General features: G+C 40.0%; 2 protein-coding genes across 8 annotated transcripts in view; one reads left to right on the top strand and one right to left on the bottom strand.

Moving 5' to 3' along the window:
• The window catches only part of cdk19 (cyclin dependent kinase 19), an 80996-nt gene extending 69297 nt beyond the window's left edge, over positions 1 to 11699 (top strand). The window contains exons 12-14 of one of the 7 annotated variants that reach the window (XR_012396315.1): positions 1983 to 2192; positions 4650 to 6121; positions 6546 to 8346. Coding sequence is in view for 2 of the 7 variants with exons in the window: in XM_001923318.9 (XP_001923353.4) it covers positions 1983 to 2192; positions 4650 to 4763 (324 nt within the window). In the remaining 5 variants the exon portion in view is untranslated. Of the gene's footprint in view, positions 1 to 346; positions 794 to 1982; positions 2193 to 4649 lie in introns of those variants that run through there. The other 6 variants (XR_012396313.1, XR_012396314.1, XM_001923318.9 and 3 more) reach the window with 6 other exon arrangements.
• A 5754-nt stretch (positions 11700 to 17453) lies between these two features.
• Positions 17454 to 18963, bottom strand: part of htr1e (5-hydroxytryptamine receptor 1E) — a 59272-nt gene continuing 57762 nt past the window's right edge. The window contains exon 3 of the mRNA XM_021468587.3: positions 17454 to 18444. The gene's annotated coding sequence lies outside the window, so the exon portion shown is untranslated. The remainder of the gene's footprint in view (positions 18445 to 18963) is intronic.

The raw sequence follows: 18963 nt of genomic DNA, 5'->3' as shown, positions 1-18963 counted from the left end.
CTGATTGGCTAGCCAATGAGTGTAGATGTGTGGCCAGCTGCAGTCAATCATATCACATGCTCCTCTCGAAATTAGTTTGTGAAACTTCATTTAACAGAGCAGATTAGATTTTTTCAACACAATTCTGCACATAGTAAGTTTAATAACTCATCTCTAACTGATTTATTGTATCTTTGCCATGATGTCAGTAAATAATATTTAATATTCTTCAAGACACTAGTATTCAGCTTAAAATGACTTTTAAAGGCTTAACTAGGTTAATTAGGGTAAAGTTAGAGTAATTAGGCAAGTTATTGTATAACAGTGGTTTGTTCTAGAGACGATCAAACACAAATATTGCATATAGGGGCTGATAATTTTGACCTTAAAATGGCTTTAAAAATTTTTAAACTGCTTTTTTCTAGCCGAAATAAAACAAATAACACTTTCTCCAGAAAGAAAAAACATTATCAGACATACTGTGAACATTTCCTTGCTCTGTTAAACATCATTTGGAAAATATATATAAAAAAAAAAAAAAAAAAGAAATCAAATGGGGTGTATAGTTTTCATTTCAGCTGTATATTTCATTGCATTGTTTTTTTTTTTATCTTAAATCATTTCAAAATGAATCAGTTTTTTAAAAAAAAAGCTTCATAAGAATTATAAACATTTTTTCTGATGGGGAATTTTTTATTTTTATTCTGCAGTCATAGTAAAGTCTATATTTCTGGAATAGATTCATTGGTAAAACCTTTCTTCACATGAACAGATGGTCACAAGCTCCTGCTTTTTATGAAGACTACACTGAACTAAAAAAAAAACATCCGCAGGTTAAGTTTAGATTAAGACTTTCTTCAGCAAGTTTCCTCTTTGCTTCTGCAGTGGAGTAATTTGTACATGTCAGCCACACGCCCTCTGCTGGCCAACATGTAAAATATAAAACCAGCAGGAAATACACTACAAAAAAAGCTTTTTCTTAAGAGTCTTGTCTTGTTTCTAGTGCAAATGTCTGAAAGTTATTAAATCAAGAAGCATTTTTAGAAAAGTAAAAGCATTGACCTTTTCCTTAAAACAAGCAAAATAAGATTATTAATTTAGCCAGCAGCTAGCTCTCTGCAACTCTCACATGGTCGCCCACTGAAGCTAAGCAGGGACACCACATGGGAAAGTGGCGTTAGTGAGGCCAGCAGCGGGTTAGTGATGCGCTGATGGCGTTTGCCCTGCTGAAAAATCCAGCTTAAACCAGCCTAGGCTGGTTGGCTGGTTTTAGCTGGTCAACCAGGCTGGTTTTAGAGGGGTTTTGGCCACTTCCAGGCTGGTTTCCAGCCATTTCCAGCCTGGTCTTAGCTGGTCAGGCTGGAAAATTGACCAGCCTAGCTGGCTTGGGGCCCAGCCAAAACCAGCTATGTCCAGCTTAAACCAGGCTGGTCAAGCTGGTTTTAGCTGGATTTAGCTGGTCATTTTCCAGCCTGACCAGCTAAGACCAGGCTGGAAATGGCTGGAAACCAGCCTGGAAGTGGCCAAAACCCCTCTAAAACCAGCCTGGTTGACCAGCTAAAACCAGCCAACCAGCCTAGGCTGGTTTAAGCTGGATTTTTTAGCAGGGGAGCGCTGCGGAGAATCAGTGGGTCAGTCGGATAATAAAAAAAATGCATTATGATTAATTATGGGTGGATGTAGCGGGACATGGCAGTAGACCAGTGAAAAAAGCAGAATGGGAAGATAACGGATCCAGAATTATCTAATAATTCAGGGGGGCTAATAATTCTGACTTCAACTGTACAGTATATGAGGAGAAGGAAACAATGGTGTTTGGGGCTTAAGGTATGTAATTTCAGTGTATTAAACGCTTTTCAACTTTGCCTATACGTATATATACGTATAGTTTTACATTATTTGGCACCTTAAAAGTCTTTTTAAAGACATTCCAGACTTGAATTGCCCAGAAATTGCGTGATTTATTGAGTAGTGAAGTAGTAATGCTGCGTGCTTGTCCTCAGAATCAGACGCAGCAGCACCAGCAGACGGCTGCGCAGACGCAGACACAGACGCAGCAGGCTCCGACACAGCAGAGCTCAGCGCAGACCAACGGCACATCAGGCACCGCAGGGGCAAACACAGGGCCCTCCATGCAGCACGGCCAGGACCAGGGGCCACCAAACAAAAAAACTCGCACCTCAGGAACCGGTGTTCATCAAACAGACTACCAGGTAAGCAGTGGGCTAAAGAAATGAACTACAAATACTTAAATTACTGCAATTGACCCTTAGCAAAGCCCTGCGCCACTTCCCTTTGCCTGACAGACACTTATGACGCTCCCCTATCAATTTGTGCACACCGCACACCCCGGTTAGTGCACCTCACTAGTATTCAAACAGCAATACTAGGCATGAATATATAAAGCGTAGTGCAAATATAAACAGCCCTTAATTGCCCTATAGGCTGTTAAACACAGAAATGGTTGGATGTGATGACATCAGTAATATGCAAATTGACGTAAGACTTAATCTAGTGGCATTTAGCGACTTTTTGGGCAGAACTTTGCACCTTTTCATTGTTGGCAACATTGAGTGTAATGATAAGAAGCTTGCATCATTATTTGAATATAATTAAAATATTACATTATTGTAGGGATGGAACACAGTTTAACCCAAAGAATGAGCAGTCTGGTAGATGAAGAAGAGCCGGAGTCAGAGATTTAAATAAATAAATCAAGTTTACTGAAGATAGTTTGCAGTTTCATCAGCAGAAGCTAGCTTCAACACTCGCAATGAGCTCCTAGGCCGCTTTGCTTACAATCACCAATCAACAACAATTACTGTGTCACACATATAGGTGTTCTAACCTGATTGGTTAAAACAAATAGACAAGGAAGATTTCCACGTGGGGTTCATGCGTATATTCTGAACAATATCTTAAGCATAAACGTCAGACATGCCAGACTGATTAGAGCTGACTCCAGACCTGTGAAACGGATCAACAATCAAATGGAACACACACTTTGGGCTCTATTTTGACGGTTCATGCGCAAAGCGCAAAACGCAGAGCGCAAACGCTTTCAGGGCGTCAGGACGTGTTTTTGCTAATTTAAGGACGGGAAATCTGCCTTGCGCCATGGCGCATCGTCTAAAAGGGTTGAGTTTATTTTCTTAATGAGTTATAGGTGTGTTTTGAGAATAAACCAATTAGAGTCTCATCTCCCATTACCTTTAAGAGTCAGCTGCGTCGCGCCAAGAGCGCATTCGCTATTTACAGGACGCAAAGTAAGTCTAAGTGGAAAAAATTAGCATTTCACAAGCAAACAGTTCACAGTTTATTAACAGAAAACAGTTAAACAGAGCATCTACTGCGTGAGAATGAGAGATAATGGATCTACTTTCACATTCGCTCTTGGATAGGGAAACCTTTACGCACAGACATCCATTAGTCTATAAATAAATAATTTTGTTTGTTAAGCGCAAATATTTGTTTCAAAACTATTTCTAAATTCAGTTCTAATTTCCAGCAAATGAATAAATGAACAATAATAACAAAGTGTGCTCAAAAACCTGAGTTATATCCTAAAACACATGCTGTGCCCCATATGGTCTAAAACCTGCAGGTGGACAAATCTAAGCTTGTTTTTAATAAAACAAATATAAATATGGATATAATAAATAATACTGCTAATAATAATAACATTATACAAAAGCAAATTGTTATGAATGAACTGAAAAAGCCTCCCGAGATGAAGAAGACATAAAAGCAGTGGTTTTTCATATTTATGTAGGCTAGAAAATAATATGTTTTGTAATATTTGAATCCTTTATATTTATATTCTATATCTATTCTTATTATATCCTATATATATATATATATATATATATATCCTTAATATTTACATTTTTTTATATGTAAAGATATTTGCCTATTGCTCTCTTGTGCGTATTAAGCAGTGTGTAAGCGCAGCTCTGCGCCGGAGTTTAGACCGGGTTTGTTTTAGTCTAATGAAAAATCAATTATAGATTCTCAAAATAGCAACACGCCAGCGGTCCACCTCAGAACGCCTCCTTTTTAGACCAGAACGCCTATGGGCTTAGATATGAGCGCTAATGCATTTGCTATTTAAACAGCGTAGGGCAACGCCTCAAAACGACTCTTGCGCCAAGCTGAAACTACCAAAAGACTACTGCGCCGCGCCTTGCGCCACACTGCGCCGGGTGTATGATAGGGCCCTTAAAGTTTAATCTGTTTCTTACCCAAGGCTGAGTGTACTCTCAGCCGTCTTTATCAAAACTGGTTAAAAACCGGTATAATCTACATTCAGGCCGTTGTAATCCTTACTACACAAAGTCTATTTTAAATAAAAAAATAGAATCACTTTAAAATAATTAACCGTAAGAACATCAAAATCACTTTAGACATTTTAGATAGTGTTAACTACTAGAAATAACAATAGAAACAGTTGATTCCAGTCCTCAGCCCTAGTTTAGGCCCTTAAACACAAATTCAGCGTCATAATGAACATATCACAAAAAGGAAACTAGCCAATCCTGTAGATCGTTCATCATCAGGATATCCACTCCTACACCATCTACAACAGACAAGCAAGTTTCAGTTCAATGCTGCCAACATCATCGTGTGAAATCCTAACACAACCTCTTTTCTCTCGTTCTCTTTCTTTACAGCACTCCAGCTCCCGACTTGGCTACCAGAGCAACATCCAAGGCTCCACCCAGTCGCAAAGCACTATGGGATATTCATCCTCATCTCAGCACTCTCATCAGTCTCACCGATACTGAGACTCAAGAACATGCACTCAAATACTTAACATATTTACCACAAGCAGAAGACCAGGCAAATCAGCATTGTCATTCAGTCGGAGTGTCGGGTCAGCCCCGCATTCGAGCCAGCATATCCAAAACAACACAGTTACACAACGCCACTCCAACCAAAGCACAACTCTGCAACCCTTTCCATTGAGCAGAACTTCTCTGAAGGACCAGAGCCATAATCATCCATCAGAACTGGACATCTCAGCAGATTTAATCATCCTCCATCGCCAACCATGCCTAAAGATCCGTAATACTCACACGGTCTTATTTAATGACCATTAGACCAAACCAGTCTCAAGACATAAGTGGAATGCTGCGCAGGTCATGGTTACAGAAGGAAGTGACTTTTTAAACTGTAGTTTCTTAAAGGGGCAGTACACACAATAATGAATTTTCCTCAGCGTTTACTCACACTGGTCCTACACAGAGTTTCTCTCTTCTGTTGAAGACAAAGGAAGATATACTGAAGACTGTTAAAAAAAAAAGCAGCCAATAGCCGTGTTTCCATACAAATATGCAAATTGGGTTCATGCGCAAAACTGCAACATTGCATAAAACATTAGCAAATAAGGGTGCTTTCACACCTGCCTTATTTAGTTGGGTTGAATCGCACTAGAGTTCGTTTCCCCTTTTGGTGCGGTTCGTTTGGGCCGGTGTGAATGCAGCAATCGTACTCGAGTGCGCACCAAAAGCGCAACAAATAAGCGTGCCGAGACCTGCTTGAAGAGGTGGTCTCGGTACACTTTCAAACGAACCCTGGAACGGTTCGTTTGTGGTGAGAATATGATCCGAACTAAAACAGGTCCAACCGCAAAAAGTACTGCGCCTTTTGGACTAATCCAGCTGCCGTAGGCTGATGCGCTGTGCATTATGGGATATGGAGGAAAAATATTTGTTGACAGCGCTTTACCAACAGAGAGAGAGAGAGAGAGAGGGGAAAACATTACCTGATGGATCGTTGGTAATATTTCCGCTAGATGTCGCAGTTTAGCTAAATTATTCACGCCTCCTCCTGAAGTGACGAGTGATGCATTTAAACATTGTTTTCCAGCTGCGGCCGCGCTTCATTGTCGAAATGTATAGTTTGTCTAAAGCGCAGTCGTCCCTCCAGAGTAAAACGACATTTTGTGTCTGCCGGTTTGTTTACTTGCGGGAGTTCATTGGCATTTTCCCGCATGTGAATTCTAACCAATCAATAGGGATTCATACATCTGAATTTTTTACTGCGTACGCACATTTACAGCTTTGTCCGTTTTAGTACTAATTTAACTCTAGTCTTCGTACATGAGGCGCCTGGACACTTTTTGCTTGCACATTTTGCTGACGTGTGCCATCTAAACTGCAAAAAATGCTTTTCTTACTTAGATTTTTTGTCTTGTTTCTAGTCCAAATATCTGAAAATTCTTAACTCAAGAAGAATTTTCTAGACAAGAACAACATATTTTCTTGTTTTGAGAAATAATATGCCAATAATAAGTGAGTTTTTCCTTAAAACAAGCAAAATAATCTGCCAATGGGGTAAGCAAAATAATCTTACGTCAAAAGAAAAAAACAAGTTTATTTTGCTTACCCCATTGGCAGATTATTTTGCTTGTTTTAAGGAAAAACTCACTTATTATTGGCATATTATTTCTCAAAACGAGACAATATGTTTTGCTTGTCTAGAAAATGCCTCTTGATATTAGAAATTTTAGATATTTAGACTAGAAACAAGACAAAAAATCTAAGCAAGAAAAGCATTTTTTGCAGTGTATAGCACTTTTACAATGTAGATTGTGTCAAAGGAGCTTAACATCGAAGTTCACGTTAGATCGTTATTTAAAAAATAATTGATGTTTATTCTTCTACAATTGTTTTTGTTTGTTTTGATGAGACTGGCACTTTTTGTGCCTTTTCAGCAGAGATGTATAAAGTACTAGAGACCCAGACTTAAGTAAAAGTACAAGTGCTCTATCAAAAAAGTGACTTGAGTAGAAGTTAATTCAGTTCAATTCAGCTTTATTTGTATTGCGCTTTTACAATGTAGATTGTGTCAAAGCAGCTGAACATAAATGGTCGTAGTAACTGGATCAGGGTAGTTCAGTTTTTAGGGTTTAAGTTCAGTTCAGTTTAGCTCAGTTCAGTGTGGTTTAAAGGGCCATGACACCCCCCACTTTCGGTTAAAGTCTACTTCAGAATTTTTTCAAAAGATGCATGATTAATGGGCGTGGAGCTCCGCGAGCATCGGGCAGGAGTGGGCGTGGCCAGCAGGGGAGAACTCGAGTGAACAACTGTTGTTGTCAGTTAGCTCATAAAATGACACAAACCGTGAGGAGACCATAGACTGTAACATATAGGAGACGCATGAGTTTATAGTTCCCAAAGTTAAAATGCAAAGAAATGAACAGTGATTTAATGCCCTGCTACATTTGTTATTCGTAATTTCATAAACACATAACCACAATTTATATCATTATAAAGAATAATGTGTTCATGTAAACCCTATAAATGAGGATTCTCCCTCAATCCCCGTATCCAGCAGACTCAGTGCAGCAGGTCTCCTGACCTGTCTATTTTAACCATTAGCCCTGCTGGTAATCTGGAGGATTTAGGCGAACACAGCAGCACAGTGATGTGTCTAAATGTGAACTAACTCCTGATAAAAGACAGCGTCCGCCATTCTCTAATTCTCGTGCTGCTCTCCCGACAAAAATGCTAGCAGCACACACAGCTTTGCTGTATGATCGGCCCTGACAAGATCGCGGGGGAAAACATGCAACAAACCCCGTGGATCATGGAAACAAACGCATATGAGCCTTCATGAACGGCTAAATACTGTCGGTCTGTGTCTCACAGCTCGGGCTTGACTCTGGCAGGTCTCATGAATAATTAAGCAGCCGGCTCTTCTCATAGGATAAGAACACGCCGCTATGAATAATAATGAGAAACCGACGCGTCATCATTGCACTTGCAGTTCTGCGCTACGTCGCCGATTTTGATCCCGCCCCAAAAATCATTTTAAACCCGGAAGCTGAAATGAGCTGACAAAAGCTCAAAATTATCCAGTTTTCCCCACAATTAAAGCTGACAGGTGCTAACATTGTCTTAACTGATGCTCAACACACACACATCTGTTAATATACAAAAAAAAAAGTTCTCCAGGGTGTCCTGAACCTTGAAAGTCATTACTGAGAGATCAAACACTGAAGAGCAAATTCATCGATGCGTAGCTCTACCGATCCTGACCCATGCAAGCCAGTGGGAACAGCGGAGAGGCAAAAAAACTTCATCGATAGGAGAGTGAAGAGGAAAAAACAATACTCCAGTAGATCACAGATACAGCCTTTTACTGCTTAAGTACATTAGTGAAGTAGTTCTACTTCGTAACTATACATCTCTGCTCTCAGCACACTTCAGTTTAGCTTCCTTGGTGTTCAAATAAGGACAAAAGCTGAAACCGGTTTGGACCAGCTGAGTAAATGATGACAGATAGTCATGATGGCGGAAGTGTCCCTTTGAAGGCGGTGTCCCGCTGGGCCTATTTCAAAATAAAAGTGTTTCTTCAGGGGTGTCACAGCTAGCGAACCTCCCTTCTTTCATTCATCGAGCGGCCATTTGCCCATCCTCGCTGTACAGTAATGAGGAGTGTGGCCCAGCGAGCGCAGTGTTTTGTTACGGTTGTGACTGGATCTCAGATTAACTCGGGGGTCTGAGGTGGCAGTGTTATTTAAGGAATCAGTCTGCTCAGTAGATGTGTGCGGTCCCTTACGCACGGTCAGTAGCACGATCCAAACTTCCACATTGCCGGCGGCATCTCTGTTTGTATTTATTTATTTTTTTTTGTATTCTATTTCCTATGAGTGTGGGTTTATCAGCCGAGACGGCGCCCCTGAAGCTAAGCAGAGACTTTTATGGTATACAAAGCAATTGTACATAGGAAGTTCCCTCTTATCTTTCTTCTCCTAAGCCTGCATGTGCGGACAGTCGAGCAGAGACTGGATTTCTGTATGATAACCTGTGCATATTATAAAGACTGAAGAACAAAGAGCACTTACTGAGAGAACGGAAGCCCCAGCATGACTCTGTGTGTCGTCTCTCGTAGCTATCACTGCGTTACTACACACATCTCCTTTGGTTATGGAAGAGAGTTTTTATTTAATTTTATTTTTGTAAAATATAGACGTACAGAATCGAGTATATGAGAGGAAACCCTGGGACATTCGTCTTCATCAAAGTTTTTTTGTTTCGCGTTCGTTATAATAACAACAACAACAACCAATAAAAGTAATAACAGCTATCAAAGAGCAAGGACATGGTTTACTCTGTCCCATACCTGTTAGCCCTGCTGAAAAATCCAGCTTAAACCAGCCTAGGCTGGTTTTAGCTGGTCGACCAGGCTGGTTTTAGAGGGGTTTTGGCCATTTCCAGGCTGGTTTCCAGCCATTTCCAGCCTGGTCTTAGCTGGTCAGGCTGGGAGATGACCAGCTAAAACCAGCTTGACCAGCCTAGCCAGGCTGGGAGCCCATCCAAAACCAGCTATGTCTAGCTTAAACCAGGCTGGTCAAGCTGGTTTTAGCTGGATTTAGCTGGTCATTTTCCAGCCTGACCAGCTAAGACCAGGCTGGAAATGGCTGGAAACCAGCCTGGAAATGGCCAAAACCCCTCTAAAACCAGCCTGGTTGACCAGCTAAAACCAGCCAACCAGCCTAGGCTGGTTTAAGCTGGATTTTTCAGCAGGGAGGATTTTGTGCAGGACTCAAATCTCTAAATGTGAAAAGGTTTGGACACCCTACTGAATGTCATGCTGTATCAGGACATCACAATACAACTCTACATGGTTCTTGGCAGGTCTCAACATTTCTAAGACATCGCATGACGCATCTCATTATTTCAATCATTCATTTTACTTCAGCTTAGTCCAGGGGTGCCCAATCCTGCTCCTGGAGATCTACCTTCCTACAGGGGTCCGTTCTTCGTACCTCGCTTAAATGATCTAAGATGATTTGGCAGATCCTGGATCTTTTAATCTTGATAACTGATCTCTGGCTAATTTGGTTCTTTAAACAAGTTCGCGAATCAGATTAGAATGTCTGGATAAACTGATCTGAGATCGCTGCGTGTGTTGTGAAGGACAGATCTAACGATCCTCGAAATCATGATCAGCAATGCAACGATTGGCTGACGGCACAGCAGCGTAATGACATCATCTGATTAATATTCAATTATCCATGTGAGCAAAATTACATCAAATTAGCAGTAAACGGCTTGTTAAATATGACACGCTCGAAAATGACCAGCTAAAACCAGCTTGACCAGCCTGGTTTAAGCTGGACATAGCTGGTTTTGGCTGGGCCCTCAGCCAGCTTGGCTGGTCAAGCTGGTTTTAGCTGGTCATCTCCCAGCCTAACCAGCTAAGACCAGGCTGGAAATGGCTGGAAACCAGCCTGGAAGTGGCCAAAACCCCTGTAAAATCAGCCTGGTTGACCAGCTAAAACCAGCCAACCAGCCTAGGCTGGTTTAAGCTGGATTTTTCAGCAGGGATAGCATAGCACAAGGGGGCAGTTCATGGAAATGTGGCGGTTTGCTGCCGAGTGTGATGTGGCTGGAATGAGAATCCGCACCTCCAAATCCGAGGCCATGGTGCTTCACCGGAAAAAGGGGGTTTGCCATCTCCAGGTTGGAGGAAAGTCCCTACCCCAGGTGGAGGAGTTCAAGTATCCTGTTTTTTTTTTATTGAGTCTTGGGGTCTGAGGTGGCAGTGTTATTTATGGAATCAGTCTGCTCAGTAGATGTGTGCGATGCAGATGCTGTTTCTGTTTCTTCGGGACTGAAATGGGACCTTACGCACGATCAGTAGCACGATCCAACCTTCCACATTGCCGGCGGCATCTCTGTATTTAACAAATGTAAACATTAGCTGTGCAGCTAACAGCGTAAGACTCGATTGTCAGGCACATTACTCTTGTTTGTGTCCTCAATCTGGCAACCTGTGTTAGTGTGAAGTCGTTGTCGGAGGGGTCAGGTGGAAAAAAAAACCTTTCAAGTATTTTGAATTTGCACTGCAATACCTAGTTCAGCCACTAGGTCAAAGATGTTACATCTGATATGGAACATTTCTAACTTCAAAGGGTGTCCTAGCTTTTTCACATGAATGTATGTGTGTGTGTGCGTGTGCGCATGCGTGTGTGTGTCATCATATGGGCAGCTAGCAGTTGAACTGCTCTGTGACTGTTATTTCATGCCTCCTGTCCGTTTTGTATGCTTTTATATTATGTTTATTGTTGGTTATTGTTTTGAAGTGAACTTAATCCCTTTTTGTTATTTGAGCTCAGTATGAGGACTGTGAGTGTTGATTCTGACAAGGACAACCCCATTCACACGTGGTGTCAGCATCAATGCTTCCCATTCACTTTGAATGGGTGATGTCAAGCGTTGCCGAACTGCATTGTGGATCCATCGGCGCTGCTTCAGAGGCGTTGCTCGCTGCAGAAGTTGGGACTAGCTGAACTTTTCAAACGCCGACGGAAGCGTCAGCCAATCAGTTCGCTGTATGTAAATACACCAGCTAGACAGTGGCCTATTGCTGGCTAAATTTCATTGGCTGACGCTTCTATGACGTTCGCTTCAGCCCCAACTTCAGACCCGCCTTCAGTCAAGCGTTGACGCTGAAGCCCCGTGTTAATGGGGCGTAAAAAGATCCCCCAAAGCCTGGTCTGAAACACTGAAACTGTGGGCTGTTAGTCAGAAAGCTGCAGGTCATTTCTGTTGCACGGTTACAGATGCAACCCGGAGGAATGTACAAGCTGGAACTGGATTCTGAGGACATTTGACAGCAGAGTTTATTTTGAATGTCACTTGTTTTAATCTGTATTAAAGTGAGTCGGTTTGAAGGACTCTGGCTAGCATAAAACTGTATCACAGTCACCCAGCGTGAAGTGTTGATTTCACCTGCTGCCGCTGTCCCATCCTAATGTTTCTGCATTGCTTGTTTTCCTGTGATACACTCTGTATTTCTATGAAACCAATCAAAGTTTTTTCAACCCTATTTTGAGGTGCTTCAAACATGACAGCCAGCTACACAACTGTGTTTAAAAAGGAAAAACCTGAGACCAAACCCTGAATTGAACATGATATCCGCTTGTTAAGTGGTGACGTGTTTGTGACGTATGTCATACTGTTTCCGGGTCCAAGCCGCCATTCATTTGAGTGGAGAAATCATTCGTTTATGATCACGTTTTATTCCTATCACGCATTAAAGTTAATTTGACATAAAATCATAGTGTACACAACAATCTCTGGGCGTGCTGCATATCAAATACCAAAAATGAAACCATTTATAAAAAAAATAATCACTTTCCAGCCATCGGATATTAGGCATGGACATATATACTGCGATCGTGATTTTCGAAAGCCTTAAATCGCTTTGTAAACGTTTATTATCACCATTTCATGAGTCTCCCCATTCAGTTGAATAGAGCGCTTGGACCCGGAAGCCGCTCCGCGTGACGTCACACTTAACAAGCGGATTATGGACTTGTATTTTGACAAGACGGTGAAAATCAGCATCTTAAATCCTTGAAAGTTTTTCCAATCTTGACTGGTTTTAAAAAAGTATGTACATTTATAAAGCTTTTCTTTGTATTATATCATACCTGCATCAAATTATAAATAATAATCACTGCTAATGGTGTTTCTAATGGAGGCTCTATGGGTGGGACAGTAAGTTAGACAGTGTTCTCTCTTCTCTCACACCCCTGCTAAAAAATCCAGCTTAAACCAGCCTAGGCTGGTTGGCTGGTTTTAGCTGGTTAACCAGGCTGGTTTTAGAGGGGTTTTGGCCACTTCCAGGCTGGTTTCCAGCCATTTCCAGCCTGGTCTTAGCTGGTCAGGCTGGAAAATGACCAGCTAAATCCAGCTAAAACCAGCTTGACCAGCCTGGTTTAAGCTGGACATAGCTGGTTTTAGCTGGTCATCTCCCAGCCTAACCAGCTAAGACCAGGCTGGAAATGGCTGGAAACCAGCCTGGAAGTGGCCAAAACCCCTCTAAAACCAGCCTGGTTGACCAGCTAAAACCAGCCAACCAGCCTAGGCTGGTTTAAGCTGGATGTTTCAGCAGGGACAGTTTATTTCCTTGTATGTATATATGTATGTATGTATGTATGTATATATATATATATATATATGTATATATATATATATATATATATATATATATATATGTATATATATATATATATATGTATATATATATATATGTGTGTATATATATATATATATATATATATATATATATATATATATATATATATATATGTATATATATATGTATATATATGTATATATATATGTATATATATATGTATATATATATGTATATATATATATATGTATATATATATGTATATATATATATATATATATATATGTGTATATATATATATATGTATATATATATGTATATATATATATATATATGTGTATATATATATATATATATATATATATATATATATATATATATGTGTATGTATATATATATATATATATATATATATATATATATATATATATATATATATATATATATATATATATATATATATATATATATATATATATATATATTAGTGATAGTTGTGTGTGTACTTGTATTAACCAGGTTGCAGGCATAAAAATATCCCAAAATTATAGTAGTGGGAGTAATTTTGGACCTTAAGGCTCATAAATCACACAGAATTTTTAATAAATTAAAGCAGATTTTAAAATCCAGATTGTGGTAAAATGCAGCAGAAACATAATTTCAGTTATGGGAATTCTAAATTAAAACTAAACACATAGACTTCTCCTATTATAGTCAATTAGACCATGGCTTTAAAAAACTTGATGTATTTTTAAACCACTTGCACTTACTAAAATGTCTATTAATGCTTAGTAAATTAGGAATGAGCTGTTTGCTTATACGTAAATGATTCATAGGTGAGCTGAGAAAGAATTGTAAACTCAGTTTCAAGAGTTCACACTTAGATATTGCTTGACAACTGTAAGCAGGTTTGGCATGCTGTCCCGGGAGAGAACCCTGAGCTCGGAGATAGTTGAGCCCAGGGCTCCCGCCAGGTTCATAGAGCATGTGAGGGGAGTACGAGATCAGGTGGTTTTCGAGAGCTCCCCTTTTTGTAAAGGAGGAAAGGAGGAGAGAGGGGGTGGATGGGGGGTTTCTTCGGAAAACGAAGATAAGGAAGTAATATCTAGCTAGGCTACTTATAGTGAGTTAGGATAGATCTGATTGGCTAACTAATGAGTGTAGATAGGTGGCCAGCTGCAGTCAATCATATCACGTGCTCCTCTCGAAATTAGTTTAAAAACTTCACTTAAATGCAAGCTGTTGGTTATAAAATAGCATTAACAGGACACTTAATAAAAGTGTAAAAAGCAGAGGTTAGGACCAAATTGTTGTGCGTTAAAGAAGAGAGCAGCAGGTCTAAGATCAGTGGTTTTAAGCCCAATATGATACCCGTACTTCTTCCTAGTCGCCACCAGAGGGCATCATCTCCCAAGTTCTAGCCCTCCATTGGTGAAGTAGAAGGGATACAGCTGTGGCTAGCATGAATATAGCATGATTTTTCCAACACTGTAGTTCATATTTTTACATTAATGTGAGGGTACATGTTAATCAAATACATTCAACAGGTAATTTAATAATTAATATTAATAATGATTAATTTAATTACTGTTGGTGATGTGGTGGCACAGTAGGTAGTGCTGTCGCTTTACAGCAAGAAGGTTGCTAGTTTGTGCCTCAGCTGGGTCAGTTGGCATTTCTGTGTGGAGTTTGCATGCTCTCCCCATGTTCGTGTGGGTGATCCAGTTTCCCCCACAGTCCAAACACATGCGCTATTGGGGAATTGATTAACTAAATTGTCTGTAGAGTATTTGTTTGAATGAGTGTGTATGGATGTTTCCCAGTGATGGGTTGCAGCTGGAAGGGAATCCGCTGCATAAAACATATGCTGGATAAGTTGGCAGTTCATTCCGCTGTGGCGTCCCAAGATTGATAAAGGGAGTAAGCTGAAAAGAAAATGAAGAATTTCTGTTTTACTTTAATGTGATGATGGGTTTAGGGTTGTAGTAAATGTTAATAAAATACAATTAATGGATAATTTAATAAATAATTCTTATTAGCTTTCGGCTGCAGCTGTATACAGTATAGTGGCTGGTGATCAAAAAAGTTAATGTCAAGCCCTGCATACAAGGTATGCACATGCACGCACACACACACACACACACACACACACACACTCAAAATACTCAATTCTGTGTACAAGGACTGCACACACGCTCTCATGTCTCATGTGTTTTTACAGGTTTGTGGCCTGCTCCGTGTGTGTGTGTGTGTGTGCGTGTTTGACACCCCAGTGTTGAGGACACTACAAAAGAGGGCCTGTGATCTCCACTAATGAGCCTGTTGATTAAATCCATCTGCCAATAAACAGGTGTGCTGCTGTGTGTGATCAAAAAACAAACTGCTGTGACGTCATTCAGGCCAGAACAGAGCTCGTACAAAACAAAACTTGCAGCATGAGTTTAGGCTAGCTGTCCATTCGCTAGGCAGGACTTGTGTTATATAAATCACCGTTAGCCCAGATTCAGCTATATTGACGTTTCACTGAAGTAAAAAGTTAGCGACATCTTGGATACAGAAATCATACAAGTTCATTTTTGATTTCATTTCAACATATGGTCATATCTGAACGTCTAAACATATGCTGTATATACACTACCTGACCGAAGTCCTGTCATCTATCTCAGTTGTAAGAGCAACAAATAATATCTTGACGTGTAGTTGATAATTTGGTGGATTTCACCATGAATCCTCTGTTGATCTGCATCCCAATCATCACTAATACTGCAGAAGACCTACTGGAACCAGCATAGACCAAGGTTCTCATTGAAATCAGTCAAGTTTGGTTAAGGAGAACGCATGGTTTGGGGTTACATAACAGCCTGAGGTATCAAGACATTTGTGCTGCCCATTACATTACAAACCACAGGAGAGGGACAATTCTCCAGCAGGATAGCGCTCCTTCTCATACTTCAGCCTCCACATCAAAGCTCCTGAAAGCAAAGAAGGTCAAGCTGCTCCAGGATTGGCCAGCCCAGACACCAGACATGGACATTATTGAGCATGTCTGGGGTAAGATGAAGGAGGAGGCGTTGAAGATGAACACAGAGTCTGGATGAACTCTGGGAGTCTTAATCAGTGATGTGAGTCAGTGCAGAGATGTATGGATGCAGTCCTCCAAGCTCATGATGGAGTCAGACACAATATTCATTCTGTCTCCACTGCAGCAGGACTTTATATTCTATACTGGACATTATTTCTGTTCAGTGATGAGACTTTAGTCTAAGCAGAGTCAGACCTTACTGTCCTAATGAAATCATTAATAATCAGGGCATGATCAGATTTTATTATGGAAAAATTGGTATAATCTGGAGGCCTTTGCCTTTCATTTAAGCCACTTCTGATACCAAATGACCAACTAGAAGTCAAGTGATTATTTGGTGTTCCTAAAACCTGGATAGGCAACAAAACTTTTGTCAGGTAGTGTGAAACATATTTTAAATATATGAAATTCGACGATATACGCAAATTGCCTATATGTCCAGGTTTCTATGTCGGATCTGGGCTGAGGGTGAGTAAATCAGCAGCAAATATAAATATATGTGTCTTGTCTGGACATTGTGTTCCTGAGCTCCCACACACAGACCACACCACTGACAGTGACAACAGATTGGCTGCAGCTACACAAATGCTCTTTAGATGTGCAAACATGACACATAACTAAAGAAGACAGCAGGAATAACAGCACCAGTGCAAAAACATTATTAAAGCTGAAATATTGAACGTCACATGATCAAACCCGAACCCTGACATCATAGCCTCTGCTCGCCGGACACCAGCAGCAATTGTACAGTATTATTATTGGGTTGACTTTCATAGCATTGAAGTGACAGGTAAACGGCTTGGCCATTTGGTGTCTGGAGGTTTAGATGTCAGTCAGAATAGTGTTTTCAGTCGGCCATATTGGAGGCACAGAATGTAGAATAAGTCAGAAGTATTAGCCCCCCCTGTTTATTTTCCTTCCCAATTTCTGTTTAACGGAGAGCAAATGTTTTCAGTACATTTCTAATCATAATAGTGTTAATAACTCATCTCTAATAACTGATTTATTTTATCTTTGCCGTGATGACAGTGAATAATATTAGACTACATATTTTTCAAGACACTTCTATACAGCTTAAAGTGACATTTAAAGGCTTAACTAGGTTAATTAAGTAAACTAGGCAGGATAGGGTAATTAAGCAGGTTATTGTATAACGATGGTTCGTTCTGTAGATAGTCGATTAACAAATTAACTAATGATTTTGTCCTTAAAATGGTTTTAAAAATTAAAAACTGCTTTTATTCAAGGCGAAATACAACAAATAAGACTTTCTCCAGAAGAAAAAATATTATCAGACATACTGTGAACATTTCCTTGCTCTGTTAAACATCATTTGGGAAAAAAAATAAAATTAATTAAATCAAAGGGGGGTGAATACTTCTGACTTCAACTGTATATATATGTATATATATATATATATATATATATATATATATATATTTTTTTTTTTTTTTTTCTGGTTCTAATATTTTAATACGTTTCTTTTACCACTTAATAAATTAAATCTATTAAAATATTACACCCTAAATGTAACTCAGTCCTTCTCCATATGATTTAGCAGCATTCACGCAATTTCTCTGTTGTTTAATCAGCTTAATTATGCAGATCCACCTATTGAGTTGAGCATTAACTGTGCAACACATGCTGTTGTTTACATCAGAATATCTCCAGTATGGCCACACTTACAGGTAACTGAGCTTATCTTGACTTAAGGTCAAACACTCTTCATCTGATGGACACTGGGTAACAGATTTTGTGTAGGACTATAGAAAGCACAGCTCTTCTTGAATCGTCTTCCTCTTAATTACCAAACTCTCACGTCTCACAGTACGAATCCACATTTGTCTTAACTTTTGGTCCTTAGGGAAGCGATGAACTCATGCGCACACTAATCTACACAGTAGGAATCTCTGTTCCCACTTCTGCTTTTACAGAAAAGCATTTTCATGCTTTTAAGTACTTTTTGACAAGCATAAAAATACCATAATATATTTGCAGATGTTTAAGAGACATGCTAACTGAACACTTGCTAATCTAAAAAGACATTGCTGGAGTCAGTTGTTCTGCTTTGAGGATGAGTGTTCAGTGACTGAATGTCTGTCTTTGTTTTGACCTCTATAACCAGCCCACTACCAGTTTACCCAGTTATGTTTTATGGTTATATTACAATCGGGCCAGTTGAAAAAATCCTTAGCGTTGAATATTAAAAACGTAAACATTAGCAGCTTATTGTCAGGCATGCTCTATCCTGTTGGTGTTGTCAATCTGGCAACCTGTGTGTGCGTCAGAAAAACCTCTCACCAATATTTTGAGTTTGACTGCAATACCCTATCATACGGCCGGTACAATGAGGCGCAATTGTTGTTTGCTAGTTTTAGCTCGGTGCAAGAGTCATTTTGACATCATTTTGACGTAACTGACTCTTAAAGGGAATGGGAAATTAAACTCTGATTGGTTTATAGGGGTGTCAAAATTAATCGTTTCTTCGGTGCATAGCGATGCAGACGAGGACAATTCGGTATCAGTTCAGTAATAATCATAACCTGTTATTATGTACTGACGTCATTTATCTCCTATGCGCTCTGTCGCGAGGGAGGTGAGCGCGAGTATTTACAACACTCAGCCAACTCACTGCCGGCCCGTGGCATAGGCACCATATGCAAATGCTAAGGGCGCTGTATATCCAGGGGGGGGCCAGAAATGAGCGCGGTTCAGTTGGTTTTGTTTTCGATAATCCTGACACTCATTCAGTTATAGCGGCAATAACTCAAAAACCTCTTACCCTAAAAAGATCTAAAGTGTGTTTTCTACAAAAAGACAAAGCTGGTTATGTTTCACAGCTGTCTTTCTTTTTTTTCACTCGACATTACAAGCACTGCTCCATTTGAGCTCTCGCAATATGTGTTTAGCCGGGAGAGCTCGCGCTGAGAGGAGCTCTCAGTAAGGGACCGTCGGAAAAGTGCTTC

This window comes from Danio rerio, chromosome 20, assembly GCF_049306965.1.
Source record: "Danio rerio strain Tuebingen ecotype United States chromosome 20, GRCz12tu, whole genome shotgun sequence".
Taxonomy (NCBI): domain Eukaryota; kingdom Metazoa; phylum Chordata; class Actinopteri; order Cypriniformes; family Danionidae; genus Danio; species Danio rerio.
The sequence above is the reverse complement of the archived record's forward strand: the minus strand, read 5'-3'. Positions and strand labels throughout refer to the sequence as shown.